Below are 19,739 nucleotides of genomic sequence, written 5' to 3' on the forward strand. Positions count from 1 at the left end.
TCACTCTGAAAGCTACATCATGTCACTTCTCATTTCTTGGGATTGTTGGCATTCTCACCGCGGTTGTTGAGCTTTGGTGATTAAATTTTTCTCCGTGATTCCATCGGTCGCATTCAGATTTAATCTTTCAAATAAGCGCTAAGGCAAAACATCGCGGCAATAGCATATTAGATGAGGTTAAAATTTGATAGATTAAATGAAAATCACTTAATCAATGACGACTATTGACTAAAGGGGTGTTTTATATGAATTAAAATCCGGTATATCAGACAAGATACTTAAAATTTAAAAAATAAAAGGCTTCGGAGTGGTACTATAGGGAAAGATATCCAAGACGTTGAAAGCATTGAAGCAAAATTGATTATGCGGCGTGCACCTTATTTAAAAAATAAGAACATTGATTTTCAGCGAAAATCTTTGTTTCTCGTGCACATCAATTGAGCAATTACATGAATCGATTTTCAAGTGCTATCGTATTTGATAATGTCAATGACGCAGCAGTAGATGGGATTCCTAAGACGCGTGTTCACGATACAGAAAATTGTTGTCGAAAAAAAAACTGACCAAATATATTGCCAATTAATATACTGCGTTAGTTTTAAAAAAGGTTGCAAGCAAATAATGAACTCAATTTCTGCAGTCAAGAAAGTAACTTCATAAAAGAGAGTCAAAGCAATTTGAGTGTTGTGTAAAGCAGGTGTCGCTATGAATAAAATAAAAAATAAAGTATGAGTCCTCTTGTTTAAAATTTCTCCTCCGATTGATTATTAGGGTGGGTAAATAGTTTTTGCGTTATTTCTAGCCATATGCATGCGAAAACGGCATGGAACGGGCAGAACGGGCATTGGAATGATATTTGGGTAAAGTGACCGTCATCTGTGTCACCGTGAGGGTAGGAAAATGTAGAAAGGATGGATAGAATCAGTGCGTCAGTGTTAGAATAATCTTTGCAATATACACAAAAATAATACTACTGCATCCTTATAAGTCCTCTTGCCTTCAATTTACAGCAGTCTATGACTGTAAGGTGTGCCAGGAAATAAGATCGTTATATACTTACTGATCGGGGAAAGGACATACAGGAAACTGTATATCCGTCTGACATTTTCAGGCACAGGCAAAAAATTTAAATTTTATTTTACCATAATTCCTTACTAATAAATTTTTCTTATGACCCCATTCCTAGGCAGTTGCAGATGTGTTTGGGGGGAGGATAGGTTGACTCTTAGATCGGGTGCATTCAGGGAGAGGGGGGTCATTAGGGAAGGGGTTCTCTAAAAATGTGGTGCCCTCTAAAAATTCTGGGAATTGTGTTACTTCCTCAACCTGCCTTTGGGTTCGAGCTCGCCTATTTCCACAGAATCAATTTCATTGAGTCGGCCTGCTCCAAATGAGGGCCATTCGATACTTCCACCGCAAAAACGCTCAACAATCGCCCACCGAATCAAATCCGCTCATCTAGTAGCCCTAGCAGTACTACATGAGCGGATTCGGTGGGCGATTGTTGAGGGTTTGTGCAGTGAAGGTATCGCAATGTCATAGAATTCGGGGCCCCAGGAAAACTTGATTTTGGACATGAGACACGTTAGAAATATTCGTGTAGGGATTCGTATGAATTCGCATTTAAATAAAACGAGGCAGTAGCCAGAAATTATTTTGGGGGGTTCACTAGGAGGATACCGATAAAAATTAGGATCTTATGTTGCAGCTCAGGTTTTTCTTTTACTTCAGATGATTGGGAAATAAAATATTTCTGTCTTGGATCCGCGTGCATCCAGATAACTTAGTACGTGCTCAAACAAAAAGAAGATAACACCACTTTCCGTTTTACTTCTGATGTTTTACAGCCACCTGTTTGATAAATCGCTGCAATATTCGATATAAGTGAAAAATCGATGGGTTTATGTGTTAAGACTACACTGGCTTCCATTTAGTTCTATAGATTAACATTAATGCTGACGAAATGTTTCCTAAATTGAAAATTTCCTAAACGTTGAGAAAAACGTACAGGCACAGTTTACAATATGCGGTCTGGGTACGGCACATACGATATGTAAAACATGGAAGTGAAGATTTACAAGCTATTGTGCTTTCCCGACCTTCAATACCTGTAACATTTAGTTTTTATACTACTTATAGTTTCATTGAACTCATTTTACGTTTTATGAGGATCCAAAGCATAAATGTAAAATTTTGGCTGTACACAAATGTCATCTACTGGTAATGCCAAGATTTTTCAACAAAGCGTGCGGAAAGTTTCTTTTCGATTGGAAAGTAAAGAACCAACTTTTTTAGTGTTGTAAAGTAGATGTTTCACTTCCCTAGAGTCAGAAAAAAATTCTATGGGGTTTTTAAGGTAGTTCAAAAGTTTGTGCCGTTCAGTTAAATTTCTTTGATGATACTCATTATACAGAACAATGCGCTTTGAATTTACAGTTCTCAGTTATACTGCTTTTCATTCGTTAACCTGAAGGAAAACGAGGGCATTATATGTATAAAAAAATACATTTAGTAAATGGATGAGATTTTAGATTTCTGTGAATTGTATAATTACAATCACCTCTGTTATCTATTTCAAGAATTAAATTTAAAATTTATAACCTTGAATGAAAAATAACGATTTAAAAATATAAATGAGCTATAAATAATTTCCAAATTGGGGAGATGATGGAAATAAAATTGTAAATACCCGATCTTAACTAAATACTTGCAATTTACGCTATTACAAAATTTTCATATCCAATGCTTTGATTTTTATCAGCAAGGAAAATTGATTACAAAAGCTACATGAACGATTAGGGTATAGAATCCGAAATTAGCTTTACTAACAACATGTATATACAAACTATAATTGCAGTGAACGAGCTTAGTTTCATGTGTCCCGCAAATCCCAGATTATTGATCCAGAAAGAATTTCCAATATTAAAGATTATAAATATGATTATAGTACAAATTAGTATTAAAAAGTTCCTGAAAGTAAGCACAGAAACTTTTTGGAAGGTAGTTAGAAATATGCTTTTGCCATATGCTGTTTAAAGTAGGAGCCATAGTTACTACAAATATACGCCGCTAGGTGGCAAATTGTGGTGATGTTCCGCTTCCGGCCACGTCGGGTATGCAGTCGATGTCGATTTTATGAAAAATTAGATAATAGTCTGTACATACACAGAAATTGACTGTGATATTTATCTAAATGTGAAAATAAGTTAACGTCGGTGATGGATTCATCGGTGATATTGGCAGTTTTGACGGGAATATTAGCGTGTGGTTATTTTGCCGATGGTGTTGAACTAACGTTCGAATTGCCGGACAACGCCAAAGAATGCTTTTATCAAGAGATCGATAAAAATGTAACTGCTACGCTAGAATTTCAGGTAATTATGTAGCTCCAAACTTTCGCGTATGTGTTGCACGTATCTCTTGCAAATCTAATGTCTATTTTAATAACACAGGTTGTGACTGGTGGTCAGTATGATGTTGATGTGACGTTAGAAGCCCCGAACAAGGAGATATTATACAAGCAAATGAAGTCGCAGTATGACAGCCATACATTTACTGCAAAAATGACTGGAGTGTACGTGGTGTGCTTTAGTAATGAATTTTCTACCTTCGTCCATAAGCTAGTATACATGGACTTCCAAGTAGGCGAGGAAGCTCCATTGCCTGGTATTGGGGATCACGTCACTGTTATGACTCAGGTGAGATTTGTTAATGGCTGGAAAGTTTTATGGCAGAAATTTAATTGCTGACAGTGATAAACTTGCATTATGTTCACTTCTAGATGGAGTCTTCTGCGCAGGAAATACACAAGAGTTTGAATAGTGTGGTTGACTATCAAACTCATCACAGGCTGCGGGAAGCACAAGGACGCAAAAGAGCTGAAGATTTGAATGAGCGAGTGATGAAGTATTCGCTAATCGAGACCGTAGCTATACTTCTGGTAGGAATTGGACAAGTATTAATTCTAAAGAATTTCTTCTCAGAGAAGAGACCTCAGTTGAACTCTATGTGAAGTGAATTACTTGAGTTATGCATGTTGAGCGTTAGAAGTAAGAATGCCCTTTGTTATATAATTATCACGTGTATTGCATTTTTCGTGAATGGAAGTGTGGTTGCTACATCAGATCTGATCATTCATTGTTCACAATAAATATTTTTACGTTGCACAGCAGTGCATAAATTTATAAAAATAAATTATTTAAGAAAAATATAAGTCCTATTAACATTTCATCTCTATACATGTTTAACAATCATCACAGAGATAACATTACAAAATAATACTCTTGAAATTGCAGATATATGTTCAAAATCAGGGCCATGCAACACCTGGCTACCATGAGGTCATGAGGGTTGCTCCTGTTTCAATAGTGTCAGCTTCTGTAACAATTTCTCAGCCTTCTTTTCATAGGCGGCCTCAATTAATGCTAACTTTTCTGCTTTTACTGCATCTTGATGGCTACACACTTCTTTCATCCTTTCTTCAATCACACCCAGAACACTGGTGAAATTTTCCACTAACTGTTTATGTTCATTTTTCAGATGTTTATCCTTATTTTCTAAGTATACTTTGTATTCCCCAACAGTTTTTTTTATTTCTTGATACTTCTTGTATATTTGCAAAAGCTTCTTATTCTCATTCTTCCGGGCAGCCTTCATTTCTTGAACTTCTGAGGCCCACCTACAGGAGGAATCAGTAAATCATCAGTAAAAATATTAATTATTCATACCCAATTTATAACATAAAAGTGAAACAGTGGCAGTGCTGGTAATGTCATAGTAAAAAAAGTGCATGCTTGTTAGAAATGTCTCCATAAAAAGACTGTACAGGACAAGTGCTGATCGAAACATAAATCATATAATTGTAATAAGGCCAGGTTATATGATACATGAACACATCCCAGTTAATGTCTAAATGCACCATGCAACCACCCAATTGTGGGATTATATGAACAGAAAATAGAAACAGTTCTAATTTGGTTCATGCAATCATTAATTTTTCATTCTGGTCCACCAAAATCATGCATGCATTGAAACTTTAACTTGTATGGGTTAATGTATTGCGTAACCAGACATTCAGGTAGCTATTTTGAAAATTTTCAGCTATGAAAAATCTCTGGTATTAAGGGGTAAGTAGCTCTTATGAGATGGTAAGTTAACTAAGTCAATTTTCTACTAGAAGTCTATGAATTTGCATCATACGTTCTTGCTTTAACCAAAGAAACAAAGTACTTCCTAAACAAATATGGACAGACATTTGAATGAAAGATAAATTACTCCACCTCTTATATAATTTTTTAAAATAAATAATTCAGTCATTGTGTGTGAAATCATGTTTTGAATACACTTGATACTGTATTTCTCCTCCCCTCCCGCCTCCAAAAAAATTGCATTTGAATGTAGTCCCCCCTTTTCTTTTACCATGCGCATTTTTGGAAAATAAGGGGGGACTATGTTAAGATAAATACGGTAATTAGATTGTGCCTGATAGATCTGACTTACTCCAAATGTGTGTTTTGGGACGTACAAACTAAATATTTCATGTATGAATGTTGGAACACTGCAGTTCTTTTCCTAGAGAATAAGTCTTAATTCACATGTATTCCACAAATTGAAAAATAATGACTGACAGCATGTCCACTGTGTGAGACACTAAAAGCTGGTTAATAGAGCTAGTGTGGGGTTTAGCCAATTTTGATTAATGGGAAAATTAGTACAAAATTTAGGAACTCAGAGTTGTACACTATTCTTGTCTCATTTACTTTACAACAGTATTTCATCAGTTTTGTGAATTGTGGAAAAAGACACCTCAGGATGAAAAATAACGAGGATACCATTGTAAATTGAAGGGTAAACTCCGGAAAAGAAATCAATGCAATTATACAAAAAGAAAGCATATGTCCATACTTATTCTTTCTATAAATGCCCTGATCCTGTGGAGCTAATTTTATTGTTAATTCTAATTTGTATTAATTGCTAATGTTTTCTTCAAACCAGCATCAAGGTTGTATCATGCCTAGGGATGTGCGAGTACTTGAAAATTCGAGTCGAATGGAATTATCGGTACACGATTCGAGTGCTTCGAGAAGCATAACGAATGTCGAGTCGAGTAGTTTCGGTTACAGAGCTGTCGAGGTAAGTAAATTCAAAGAATCTGCTGACAGGAAGCGCTATCATGAAACTCATGTAATGATATCGTATTTAAAGTCCTTAAGTCGCATAAATTCCTTGATTCAGGAGTTTCAGCTGGCCATAGTTGTAGCAGTCAACCACTACAGTAGTCGACGTGGGAACCGAATTCCTTTTTGTCAGTCGTGGTGGCCGACCGTGTTCTGACCCGGCGACGCATTTGAAGTGGACCACTGCATTCCTCATACATTTTAATGCGATTATTTATGCCCTCAAACCCCTTTGCTCAATCGCCGAGATAATACGAAATATTTATTAGTATCTATGAAAAATAATATGTAACTTATAAATTTTAGCGGACAATGATGGTTTTTCCGGTATTTGATGTTACAAGGGCATCTTTAAGCTTTTTTGAGCATTAAGTAAGTCTGACGTCAATTTTTGTTTATTCTTTTGTTTCGTCTAGTTTCCTTCTTCAACTTACAAAACAAGAGTTGCTGAGGTTGATTAAACGAAGTGAGAAATAAAGAAATTTTTTGGTCCACAAGGCTAAAGCTAAGTTCTCTAGCTTGTTCGCTTCGTCCGCTTTAATTCCATGAAGATTAAAGATCCAAAAAACATTTGATATAATTTGAAATAAAAATTCTCAAGGTTTCCCAATCTTGCAATTTTGCCAAGAATGTACTTGTCCAGCCATGCAAGTGTTTAGCGAAAGGCAATTTTCTGCAGGCAGTAATATGGAGGCGTCAAAACCTGCTGCCTGAGCATGATGAACAATTGGTTTTTCTGCATGAGAATTTGAAAGGATCAAATATTACATGACTCATTCGCGTATGTAATCATTATTACCATTGTGCAAATACCTTTAATTAGAGCTATTCCTTGCAGCTTAGATTCATAAATTACTTAAATTGTCAACATATGTATGTATTACTAAAGTTAATTCATTTCATTTGTGTCTACAGAACTATTTAAGACACATTAATGTTCATTTATCTAAGCATTCAGAATAGAAAATTCACAATAGGATAGGAAAAATGAGTTACAGCTGGAGCATGCATTGTTTTAATGCCTGGTCCAGAAATTACCATACTCAACTCGATACTCGTGAGTAGTTTTAAACTCGACTCGAGATCAAAAAGTACTATTTGCAAATCCCTAATCATGCCAAAAAATGTTGAATTCACTCCTGGGAAAATAAGGACAGGATATAAAAAACAATATTTTACACTTTGGATACTTTCCAATATTGCTGGTGATGCCCAGTATGCTTTTGTAGGACATGAAGCATGATGTGGTGGAAGTCGAATATTAGTGAAATAAAAGATTACAATGTCTTGTATAACTAATGTCCAGTATGCTCATTTAGATAATAGGATTGGTAGTTGGAAATCCTGAGTTCCAAGTTAATTGAAATCAAGCAGGAGAACAATGCTTAAGGTGAGGTACCACATGACATGACTCTTATAGAAAGACATGGTAGATCATAAAAGATCTCTAGCCAAGCATCGAAACTAAATACAGAATTTGTGCCATAAAATAATGTGGGGAAAGATAAAACTTCTATTGGAAAGTGGGCCTCAGAGGAAGTGACCTCTCAACACCCACTCCCCAATCAGTGCCTTCTTTCAGGAAAAGAAAAGAAAACCCTTTTGGGAAAATGAGTAGTGATATGGGACTAGCTCCAACTCCAAGTAAATTACCAAATCAATTGTAAATCGTCAATCAAAAAAACCAGAGTAATCAACATTCAAGAAGGATAACTATAAAATCTACGTTTAGCTGCAAGGTAGCATACTCTAAAAAGAGGAAATTATAGCGGAGGCAGTCAGATTTCTCAGCTACCACTCCAGTCTCAGAGCCTATTGTCATGGAAGCATCAAGCAACGGCAGTGGCATTGCCAGGAATTGTGTTTGGGGGGGAGGGAAGAGGAAGCAGAGCAAAAACAGGAAAATTTTTAAGTTGATCATGTGATTCAGTGACCTAAAGAAGTTTTAGTCAGATAAAGTATCACTCAATACGAGGGTGGTTTGAAAAGTTCTCGGAATGGAATAGAAGAAAATGTTCTTAAATCACTGAAACTTATTTTATTTTTCAATATAGTCTCCTTGTAGATTACTACATTTGGTCCAACGATATTCTAGTGCCTTGATCCCATCTAGAAAATGAGATTTCTCTAGGCCTGCAAAATAGTTGTCAACTCCGGCTATCAGTTCTTCATTTGAAGTAAATCATTTTATCCACCAGGTACAACATGATAAAATTTCAATTTTGGAAAGAGATGGAAGTCTGACGGAGGCACATCAGTAGAATAAAGTGGAAGTGGCAACAATTAATACCATTAGCCCTGAGGATGGAACCCGACTCGTGTTCCGAAACGTCGGCAGAATGGAGGGAGACCACCCGGCTGGAAGCCCGAATAGCCTTTTTTGAACAAATTCGCCGGGAGAGCATCAGATTAATACTATATTCAAAGATTCAATTAATACCATAGTTCGCGTTATTTTGCCATGGCGACAGCACATGTGTGCAGGCGTGCATTGTATTGATGAAAGATTCTTCCTTGCTAAACCTGGCCTTTTTTCGCGTATATTTTGTTGCAATTAGTCCAAGAGGTTAGAATAGTATTCTCTAGTAATTTTTTTTGGCCTAGTGGGGAGACAATGTATAGACAGAATCCCCTTCACATCCCAGAACACTGATGCCATTACCTTTCCAGTCGAAAGAATTGTCTTTGCTTTCTTTGGTGGTGGATAATCATCATGTTTCCACAACTTTGGCTCTGTTTTTGTTTCTGAGGAATAGTAATGGACTCAAGTTTCATCTTTGGTCACAAACCAGTGCAAAAAAATTGTTAATTTTCCCTAAAACGGGTCAAACATTGTTCCGATATGTCCATTCTCATGCATTTTTGATCCAGCGTCAAAAGTCCCAGCACTCATCTTGCAGATATTTATTTTCATTTCTAATTTTTCAGTTAAAATATAATACAGTGGAACCTCGTTAAAGCGAGTACGGGCTATAGCGACACCCCGGCTATTACGAGAGATAGCCGATGCACCGTCAATTGACCCTATAATAAGCATGTTAAAAAATTCGTTTTTACGAGACCCTTTCGGTGTTGGCTCTCGCCATAGCGAGGGTTTCACCGCCGGAAGACTTTCATCAAGACTCCTTAACCTCTGTAATTGCTAGTGATCTGTTAGAAATGAAGTTAATGGAGTGCTCAGTCTCAAATTTATGTGGTAAACTGTCGTTCGATAAATATAATGATTGACGAAACAATGCTTTGCATGATTTTTATTCAGTGCGGCGCTTATAAATTGTTTGAATAGTTAGTCGTTATTTGAGTAAGGAAATTTAGTGATGCAAAAAAACATCGCCTTTCGTCTGGATTTATGCTTAGGTTTATCGGATAGTTGTTTATCTGTCGCAGCACCACTCCTGTTCCTGTATATCTGTTCGCTATTAGGTATATTGGCTATTATTTGCTCCACCTCCGGTAAAGCGACAATTCGCTATAGCGAGTGTTTATTAGTGCACCTTGGGGTGTCGTTATATCGAGGTTGCACTGTATACCCTTTTATATGACATCTTGCAATCAAGAGCAATTTCACCCTCTTTCAATTGGCGATTCTCCATTACCATTTTGTGCTTTTTTGCAATGATTTCTGGAGTAGTGACACTTGTTGGCCGACCTTTGCGCGGACCATTATCTAAGCTCTCCCGACCGAATTTAAATTCTTTTGTCCTCTTGGGATCAGTTGACTATGAAGGAGAATCGTCCCCTAGTGTATTCTGGAAATTGGCATGAATGTCCTTTGCTTTCATGCATATTTTTACGAAGTACTTAATCACTGCACAAATCTCGTTTTTTTCCATCTTCGGAAATCACTATGCGGGAGCAACAAAAAAGCCATGTCACTGCCACAGTTCTTTTCCACGAGCATTGACGTGGCATGTGTTCACAGCAAACAGTCATATGGATATCACGTGAAAAGTTTGTTGCGCTAGTGCTGACAACTCGTGGTGATTCCGAGAACTTTTCAAACCACCCTCGTATTTGTGATCAAATATCAACCTCAGTACATTTGGATGTTATCACAATACAAACATTTTTTTCATATACCATCTCTGCAACTTGGTTCCATCGTAATTCCCAATCACAGGGAGTTTGATGAACTGAAGCTCTTCAGCATAATTTACTTCAAACCGCAATCCAAAATCTCAGATAAGTATTATTTATAGATTCTAAATAACAGGTGTAAGCATAGTAAAAATAAGCAAGTTACTTCTGGTGATTTCTACATAAAATAGAGCTTGTGTATCTGAAATGTTAGACTTTGCTAAGTCCTCCGAAAATTTTCAAGAAATCCCTCGAAAGAACAATCTTCTTAACCTCCAGCGAGCCATGTCCTAGCGCAAGGGTCTTCAACCTTCGGCCCACTGGCTGATTCCTTGCGGCCCCGAGAGGCTAAAGAAAAAAATGTATTGCACCGCAACTGCAAACGATACACTCGTCAACAATAGCATTGGCTGGTTGAAAATTTTAACTAATAAAGATTATTGCACTTTGATATTACAAGTTTATTTTTATAAATTTTATTGATGTGGTGGTAAAGTGACGTGGAATTTGAGGCCCTCCGGACGATGTGTAATCGATTTTTGGCCCTCGCGTTAAAAGAGGTTGAAGACCCCTCTCCTAGCGAATATGTTGCTTAGGTGTGGGTACTATGAGTGATCCTTCCAACGAAGACATGTGAGTGCAGCATTGTAAAATGGAGGCCACTACCAGAGCTTTCAAGAAAGATGCCTTCTGACCAGGCCTAAGTGACTTTTTGGGCTGGACTGTACGACGCTGGAAAAAAAAAACACTTTTGGCAGATAGATCAGCCTTCTTTGCACACACTGCATGGACTGACTGATAAGCAAGCTGGCACTATGAGGGTCAAGCGAACAGTATGTTAGAAAGTTCAGCAAATGAAGGTAGAAAATATGAGTACCAACCATCCAAAAGCTAACCAACATGGGCATCCATGCAAAAGTAAGTTGAAAAAAAGTAGCCTTACTCCATAAGCAGGACAGAAATGACTTAAAGTTTTCCTAACCCTATTCATTCAAAGCAAACTTCCAGAAAATAAATAATATTAAAAAAATAAATGACTTATTTAGGATTAATAACACAATCCTTTACCTGGCCATAGTCTCAGCCATTGCTCCCTTTTCCTCAGTAGCTCGGTTAGTGATGACTTCCAACTCCTTGGTCAATTGTATGATTTGCTGCCTAAGAGAATTTATTTCCCCTTCTTTCAACTGAATCAATTCCGTTCCTACTTCTTTAAACTTCAATTCTGCTGCACTGGCTGCAGCAGCCCTGGCTTCAATGAGAGCAGCTTTAAAGCGATTCCGTTCTGTAGCCATCGCAGCTCTGATTTCCTCCACCTCTGCAGTCTTTGCTTCCATTAGTTTCTGAAACACACCAAGATTTCCTGAATACAGGGATTCAGCCTCTAGTCTAGCTCTTCTTTCAGCTTCCTCAATCTCTTTTGATAGCTTTTCTTCCATTGCCATTTCTTTTTCCTTCAAAAGTTTTTCCACATCTTCCTTGGTCACTGTATTCACATCAGGTGTTACGCATTCAGGAGGGGAGGTGGCAATAGATCTTGAAGATGCAGGCTTCACTTTTAAGCTGTAGTCATGCAACTTATCTTCATACCTCTGAAGGAAGGCAGCCTATAGAAATAAATAGATAAAGTAAATATAATATGCATCAAAATTGGGAAATAGGGTGCTAAGCACTATTCTGTTGGGTGTGGTGGAAAATAAATATGAACAAAATCATTTCAGCAATGGTGTAAAAATTTACACATTAGAAATCTCCCCTTGCCCTCAATGCATAGCACATTTTTATTCCTTTTCTAATTCATGTGTTTAATTTCCTTCGTGCTTATTCACATTTAGCATGCCTCAATCCTAATGTAGGTAAATCTCCTTACTTAAAGCCCACTTTACCATAATGAACAATATTATACATACACCAAATCATACTCCTTAATATTATTTTCTTAAATCAATTATACTAAGCACTTTTCATAAACTTTATTTTTATGTTATTAAAGGCTTCCATTGCAAGAAATTTTATCTTACAGTGATGACTTGGGATGTTCAGTAATAGGGCACTATGACAAGTGTCTGCTATTGCCCTAACTGTTTAATTATTTATTACATAAATACATACGAGGTGAGTTAGAAAAGTATGAGACTGATTTTGTACCAACTTAAGTTTTAATTTTTTTCAAATGAAAACGTTATCCCCTTCAAAGTAGTTCCCTTGGGCAGCAATACACTGGCGGAGTCAGTGTTCCCACTCTTGGTAGCAGCGCTGGAAGTCTTCAATTGGTATGGCTTTTAACTGGTCGGTCGCAGTCTTATGAATGTCCTTCAGAGTTCCAAAATGACGTTGTTTTAGATCATGTTTAAGTTTAGGGAAAAAAATTCAAAAGGGCTCAAATCAGGTGAATAGGAGGGTTGAGGAACAACAGCAAAGTGTTTTGAGGTCAAAAATTCACCAATGGAAATGGCAGTGGGACACGGGGCATTGTCATGGTGAAGCATCCACTAGTTTACAATGTCTGGTCTCACATGAAACACTCTTGTCGCCAATTTTTTCGCCCGTCAAAATTTGATGCATGGTGAAACTGTTTAAATTTAACAGTTCACTCATCATTCTTATTGTTACACGATGGCCTAAGCTCACAAGAGCTCTCACACGTTAAACGTTTTAGCTACTTTTTGAAGTTGAAGGTCTTCCGGACAAAGGTTCATCCTCAACGTGTTCTTGGCCTTCCAAAAATGATTTTTGCCAGTTTCAACTTTTTCAAAATTCACACTCGTGGATTCACCAGGTTAAACACAAAACTTAATCACACAACGTTGCTCTAAATTCCGATGCTCCGTTTTTGTAACACACAACTTCACTGATGGCACTGTCAAAAATAATGTGTTAGCTGTATAGAGTTGAAACTCGCAATGAGGAAGTGGAAGGGATGAAAAAATTGGTCTATCACAGGCCGGTAGACACATCATTGCCAGATTGCCCACAGTGTTGCCAGTCTCAATACTTTTCTCATACACCTCGTAATGCTTCTAATGCTAATATAGGCTACAAATTGACTTGTAACATGAGAATTAAAATAAATGATTGAAAAGCCTACCTACCAAAGAGCAAAGAAATAAACATTACAGCCAAAAGACGAAACTTTATGTTCTAGTTTCGTTGGTTTCATTGACTTAATTTTCTTTTAGCGTGTGGGGACATTAACCCTATACAGAACCAATGCCCATGAAGGACCTCTATGGTATCTCGCCTTCTCTGGCCAGTCAGGTGAACTTTACAGAGCTTGAATGTCCTTGATTTTGGCCATTATTTGTTTTATAAAGAAATGTTAGATAGACCAATAGGATACAAAAATACACTAATACGGAAGAATGAAAAGCCACACTATTATCATATGAAACCAAATAACCCTCTTTCCAAAGTTTGCAATTGACTTTGGAAGATGGGCATCAACTTAAGTTTTAAAAATGACACATAGGGAGATGGAATATGTACTTCAGTAAAGGCATTAGTATGTACATCACAAAATGGGATTACCATTTTGATTTAGTAAGTTTGAAAGTGCACTATGTGGACATTTTTGTCGTTAAGTCAATGATTTTTTTGTAAACATACCATGAAGGCAGATGAGAAGGCTTTCAAACGGTGTGTTGTGTTCTGATCGTAATTGATAGATTATCAGTAAGAATTTTATTTGAATGACATGCACTAGACTAAAAAAAGAGTGAGACAGAATACGATGCATTTCGTACCGTATTTCAGTTTTTAAAGCTCTTATTGATTGACTAATAACTTTCTAGATGCAATAAGGTTACATAAATATTCAACGATGTCAAAAAAGCACAATATCCTATGAAAGAAGCATAGCATGATCACAATCAAACAACACGAGATGGACTGGTAAAGCAAACTGCATAAGCTCATCTGAGTTGGCCTTGAAAGCAATGACATCACAAAATTGTATGATCCGATGTGTTCATCCCTTGACTCCCTCGTTACTCAAAAGACGGACAGAGTGTGCTCCTTGCCCTCCACCTCTCCTCTACCCACTTCTGCTACTCACCCCTTCCTCTCTCTGAGTGGTCCTCTTGCAGTGTTATAGCATTATGATTTCCCCAACTCGCCGAGCGTCTAAGTTGTTCTAAGCATTGTTTCCATGGCAAGGAAACATTTTTATCAAGATAAAGATAACTCAACATATATCATTTTTGTCCACCGTGCCATGAAATATCACATGTAAGAGCAAAATCCACCACACTACTAATGAAATATCTGAGAGTAAATTATGAGAATGGGATGAAAAAGTGACAATATTTGGGGGAAACGTGTGTGAGGAAATTTGAATTTAGTTGAAAATTTCTCTGAATTAATAAGCCCACTTTCATCTTCAAACACAAGCATTACAACTGATAGTGCTTATGTCAAGTATCCACTAAGCCAAATGTCTTTGCCATCAACAAATTCATCAGCGCCATCCTCAGTTGTTAAATGTAGTGTAAGGAAATTTTCAAGAGTACAAATGACTTTAAGCCAATTTATTGATGCAAAAAAAGTTTAGTTCCTCAGATAATCATTTGAAATGTATCACCAAGATGATTGCTGAAATGCTATGTTCTGATGGCTTGCCGTACTCTACTGTATAGAGTTATGGGTTTCGATAACCAATCGCACATCTGGAGCCACATTACAAAATATCTGCACAAAGTATTTTCAAATAAAGTAATTTCTGATATTTACAAGAAAGTGCCCAAAAGTTTTACAGCAGGCAATAACAAATGCATTTGGATCCAAAGATCCCAAGCCTGAAATCGAGGATCTGATCTGGATCCGAAAAATATCCTGGATTCGTCCATCCCTACTAAATACCATTTGTTTAAATGTAACATAAGCCCAAAAGATACTAGGTTCTACACGCACAAAAATTTCTGCCATAGCATCCTCAGATTATCAAATGAGAATGATACTCACACTCACCTGTTCAGCTGCTAGCTGTTCCTTGAGGATTTTTGCTGCATGCTCACGAGTTTCTTCAGCATGTTTCAACTGCTCACGAAATTCCTGACCCAACCTCTCTTCAATTTCTTTTTGATTTTCTCTGAGTTTATCAAGTTTTTCTTTTTCTGCTTCCATTTTAGCTTTCTCAATTTCTTGATTCCAATGCTGCTCTTTGGCATTCAGTTCTTCTCGTAGTCTGCAGCACTCTTTGAACAACTACAAAACAAATATTCTATTAATTCCATAGAGACATACAACTCGATGTTCTAAACATGATATTATTATTTTTTGGCATTCAGAGACTATGAAGTTGAAAAAAATCTCTCAAGTGACAGCAGAAGGCACCTTCATGGTCTTTAAGAGTTTTCTACACATCTTAAAAAAAAGCTCTATAGTGATATAAGGTCTAAAAGAAAATTAAAATTGAATCTTCAGAAACTTCTATTGGTTTTTATCTGTCAAGATTACATCATATTTGTGGTTATCTCAACTTCTTGGACTTTTATTTAATTTACTCATATTTGCTTTATTTTTAACACTGCATAAGATCTTTTTTACTTTTCCTTCTAGTCATATAAGAGAAATATTTCTGTGCCTTCACAGGCTGGAACTTGAGTCCCAAGCAGCTGCGTTTAACTCCTATGCCTATGGCCAGTGTTTGGACCTTAGGGTTGGGGTGAGTGGGGGTCGATGATGGATCTATGAGTGGAGGACTGGGTTAGGGGCCTTCGGTAGGGTCGAGGATGGCAGCCCTGGGGTGACATGGTTTAGTGCGAGGGCTGCACGCTCAGAGACAGAGACAAGGGCAGTGTTCGGCGTGACCAACCGAAAAGCATCTATTCTGTTATGTGAACCTTTTCCAATTGTTAATACAGTCCACTAAGTATCTTTACGCGTATTTCATTTCTATAAAGTTACCACCCTTGGACAAGTCAGTTTGAAGACGCGTACTAAGTATCGAACAGCCAGCCCTTTCAAACAATAATGCATGTAAGCATAAACTGACTATGTACCATTAAAAAAAAATTTTACCAACAGATTGACCACATTAGCCAATGTTACTCTGTACAGGGAAATCTGTATTTTCCACCTAAATTATATATTTTCTATCATCTTACATGCATTTTATTAGGACCTGTACAATACCTTAGACCAGCGGATCCCAATTGGTGGTACACGCACCCCTGGAGGATAACCAACAAAGCAGTCGGGGGTATGCCAAAAATAATCAGTGATGGCAGATGCCAGGAACTATGCACATATCTCTTAACCAGGAAACATATATGCATATTAAATGAGGTATTTAAAACAAAGTTTCTATTTATAAAAGTATTTAAAACTTAACCCTTTTGCTGCTGCTAATCTCCAAAAACCAATCCCTCCCATGCAGCGAAACTGCTGAGTGCATGGCAGGGAGGAAGAAAAGATACATTCATGGTAACCTGCCGTGTGAACGTACCAGGTACCTACGTTCATAGCAGTGAAAAGGTTAGTGTCGTCTACCCATAGTGAAATTATGTAATAAAATGTTCAGGTTACATTTTTGGGGGTACAATATTAGTTATATACATGAAGATGGGTGCGGGAGGAAGAAAAGGCTGCGAACCGCTGTCTTAGATGAAAACTGTATTTTTGACTTGCGCTTCACACTGTCCTTTTTGTAGACACTTCCTTCAAAAGTGTGAAATAGAGGTTACACAGTATTATTCAACATCACTGTCATCCATTTGGCCCCCCTAAATCTCTTTCGTCATAAATACAGCAGGCTCAGAATACCAAGTTACCAACTAACTATAATTAAACCATGACACAAAATGATTGAGCCAAGTTTGTTGAACTAGGGGTATGTATGACTTCGACTGCATATTCGAATGAACTTTACCTCAGAGACTTTCTCATCTGCATCCTTTCCTAAAGAACTGACCATTTGACTTTTTATCTTGGCAACCTCAGCATCTACCATTTTTTTCTGCTTCTCTAACATTCCTTTCTCCATTTCTTTCATGAGCTTCTCCATTTGGGCTTCGTAGTGCTGTTCTAGCTCTTTGATGCATTCTTCCTTAGCTGGAAAAATACAACAATAAGTTGATAAATAAAATGGAAAACTAAACATTTTAGAGACACATCAGAGGCCATGATGTCACATTAGATAACATAAATGACAGATTATTAAAAAAATTATTCTTTCGAATTATTAGATGAAATATCAAACAAATCACATACTGCCTGTACCTGAAGTATAGAGACTTGAGTGTGAATGCTTATAAAAACCATACATTTTAGGCAATTTTAATTATATAGCTACCACTATTTTTCCTTTTATGTTGTGTGTCAATTAGTATGGTCGAAAAAAATTTACCCTACTACATATTTAAATAAAGAGATTAGTGCATTAAAATTTTTCAACCAAATTAATCAACACTCAATGAAACAAGAAAAGTTAATGGTACGAAATCTTAAAAATAGCTTTAAGGGTATGGCTTTTATAAGCGTTCAAACTTGAGTCTCCATACTTTTTGTACGGAGAGTAGATAACTTCTGTCTGTATATATCCAGGAAGGGATCACCAATAGTTACAGATTTCAGATGCTTAAGTAGCAATCTGTGAGACTATTAAGGAGGATGATGGACTCTAATAAGATAGAAATTTTAAATGAAGTCAGAAAAAATGCAGAGAAGAAGATTACAGCAATCAAACCATGTGACACCACTTCACCTATTGGAACTTAATACCAGAAAGGCCAATCGGAATATATTGGATTTAAAAGATCCTTTCAATCCTTGTAAAATAACCTAATGATGTTAACTACAGTGGAACCTCGATAAAACGACACCCCACAGTGCACCAATAAACACTCGCTATAGCGAATTGTCGCTTTACCGGAGGTGGTGCAAATAATAGCCAATATACCTCATACTACTCCTTTATTTTTATTTTCTCGCTTAGATGTGTTTGGTATTTTTTTGGCCATGGTGTGTTCCATCAAATGCTTTCTATTCATGCAACTCATGGACGTGCGGGTATGCTGACGACTGCTTTCTGCCGCCCGAGGAACAAAAGATCAAGCATTCGCGAATGCTAATGCCACAATATTTTCACCAAAATTTACAACTTATTTATCGAACAATAGTTTACCACATAAATTTTAGACTGAGCACTCCATTAACTTCATTTCTAACAGATCGCTAGCAATTACAGAGATGAAGGAGTTTTGGTGTAAGTTTTCCGGCGGTGAAACCCTCGCTATGGCGAGAGCCAACACCATAAGGGCCTCGTAAAAACAAAATTTTTAACATGCTTATTATAGGATCAATTGACGGTGCATCGGCTATCTCTCGTAATAGCGGGGGTCTCGCTATAGCCCGTACGTACTCGCTTTAACGAGGTTCCACTGTACATGAAGAACAATTGGGCTACAAAACTCACCTTTGTCTATTTCTTCCCCAACCTTCTTTTCATAGAGAGTACGGGATCTCTTTTCCATTTCTTGGACTAACTGGGAGTTCTCTTTTTGAAGTGCTTCACATTTTTGTTTCACAAGTATTTTGTAGTTTTCTCTGAATTTAGCAAATTCTTCTTTTTCTTGCTGCAACTGCTTTTGTAAGTCGCCAATCAAGTCATTTCCATCACCTTTCATTCCAGCAGATAAATGTTTCTCACCATCACTTTCTAAGAATGCTCTTTTAGCTTCATCTATTTTGTGAGCCTCTTCCAACTGCCTTCTGAAATGCAAATACATAAATATCTTAATGAAAAATATTTACATGCTCACACTTTTGGTACACTAAGAGATGTGAAGTTTGTAATAGCCATCATGTTAAAGGGCTAAGGAAGATTGTGTTAGCCCAGTTGGTAGTGGTTGGCTGCTGATTGAGGGGGCCCAGTTTCAAAATTCTCAATGTCACGTGGGCCATATTTATGTGGATCAAGAGAGGGAGGGAAAGAGAGAGGAAGAGAAAGAGAGAGGAAGAATTCAATAGACCGATGAGGAGAAGATCAGCTTTATAATGTGACTGGAGATGAGGTTCATAAAATAAGCCTTATAATTGACCCACACCTTCATACATGTAAATGTAAGATCACCTCTCGCATCCTCACCATAAATTAATAAGCCTTGGCATTTGGCATCCTTAATGAAATACATGATAATTCTGAAGATGGATTTATTACAAATTCAAGGTTTTATGATGGCAAAACTATCACTATCCAGGAAAAATGTACATGATGGAGACCTGGACACCCTTGAACACAAGGAGTTTATGGCATATACCTAGTAGTATACAATTGAGAGCTGATTAACAGTAATTTGGTTTATTTTTCGTTGGATTATGTCCCTATCAATCCCTTAGCCAGCCACTTGTACGCCCTCCCCAGTTTTTCCTTCCTCCCTTTTTCTCCCTTTCCTACTATTCCCCACCTAAAAAATGGGAGCAAAGATGCTGAGGAATCATCTAGAATACAAAAATTGCTTAGATCAACCACATTGGGCAAGAACATTA

The 19,739-nt window shown here is 37.1% G+C and overlaps 2 protein-coding genes across 4 annotated transcripts in view; one reads left to right on the forward strand and one right to left on the reverse strand.

Annotated features, from left to right (window-relative positions):
* Positions 1–3,074: 3,074 nt before the first annotated feature.
* On the forward strand, positions 3,075–4,184 carry LOC124158768 (transmembrane emp24 domain-containing protein 7). Its single transcript, XM_046534075.1, has 3 exons — positions 3,075–3,374; positions 3,453–3,698; positions 3,782–4,184. Exons 1-3 carry the CDS (start codon positions 3,219–3,221, stop codon positions 4,010–4,012), a joined length of 633 nt encoding a protein of 210 aa, XP_046390031.1. The 5' UTR covers positions 3,075–3,218; the 3' UTR covers positions 4,013–4,184.
* The window catches only part of LOC124158752 (myosin-15-like), a 28,602-nt gene continuing 12,927 nt past the window's right edge, over positions 4,065–19,739 (reverse strand). For 2 of the 3 annotated variants that reach the window (XM_046534049.1, XM_046534029.1), the window contains exons 10-14: positions 18,667–18,962; positions 17,122–17,303; positions 15,213–15,455; positions 11,322–11,860; positions 4,065–4,678 (exon numbers count right to left, since the gene is read on the reverse strand). In XM_046534049.1, the coding sequence (XP_046390005.1) occupies positions 4,342–4,678; positions 11,322–11,860; positions 15,213–15,455; positions 17,122–17,303; positions 18,667–18,962 (1,597 nt within the window). In that variant the 3' untranslated portion in view covers positions 4,065–4,341. The remainder of the gene's footprint in view (positions 4,679–11,321; positions 11,861–15,212; positions 15,456–17,121; positions 17,304–18,666; positions 18,963–19,739) is intronic. The other variant, XM_046534040.1, reaches the window with a different exon arrangement.

This window comes from Ischnura elegans, chromosome 1, assembly GCF_921293095.1.
Source record: "Ischnura elegans chromosome 1, ioIscEleg1.1, whole genome shotgun sequence".
Lineage (NCBI taxonomy): Eukaryota > Metazoa > Arthropoda > Insecta > Odonata > Coenagrionidae > Ischnura > Ischnura elegans.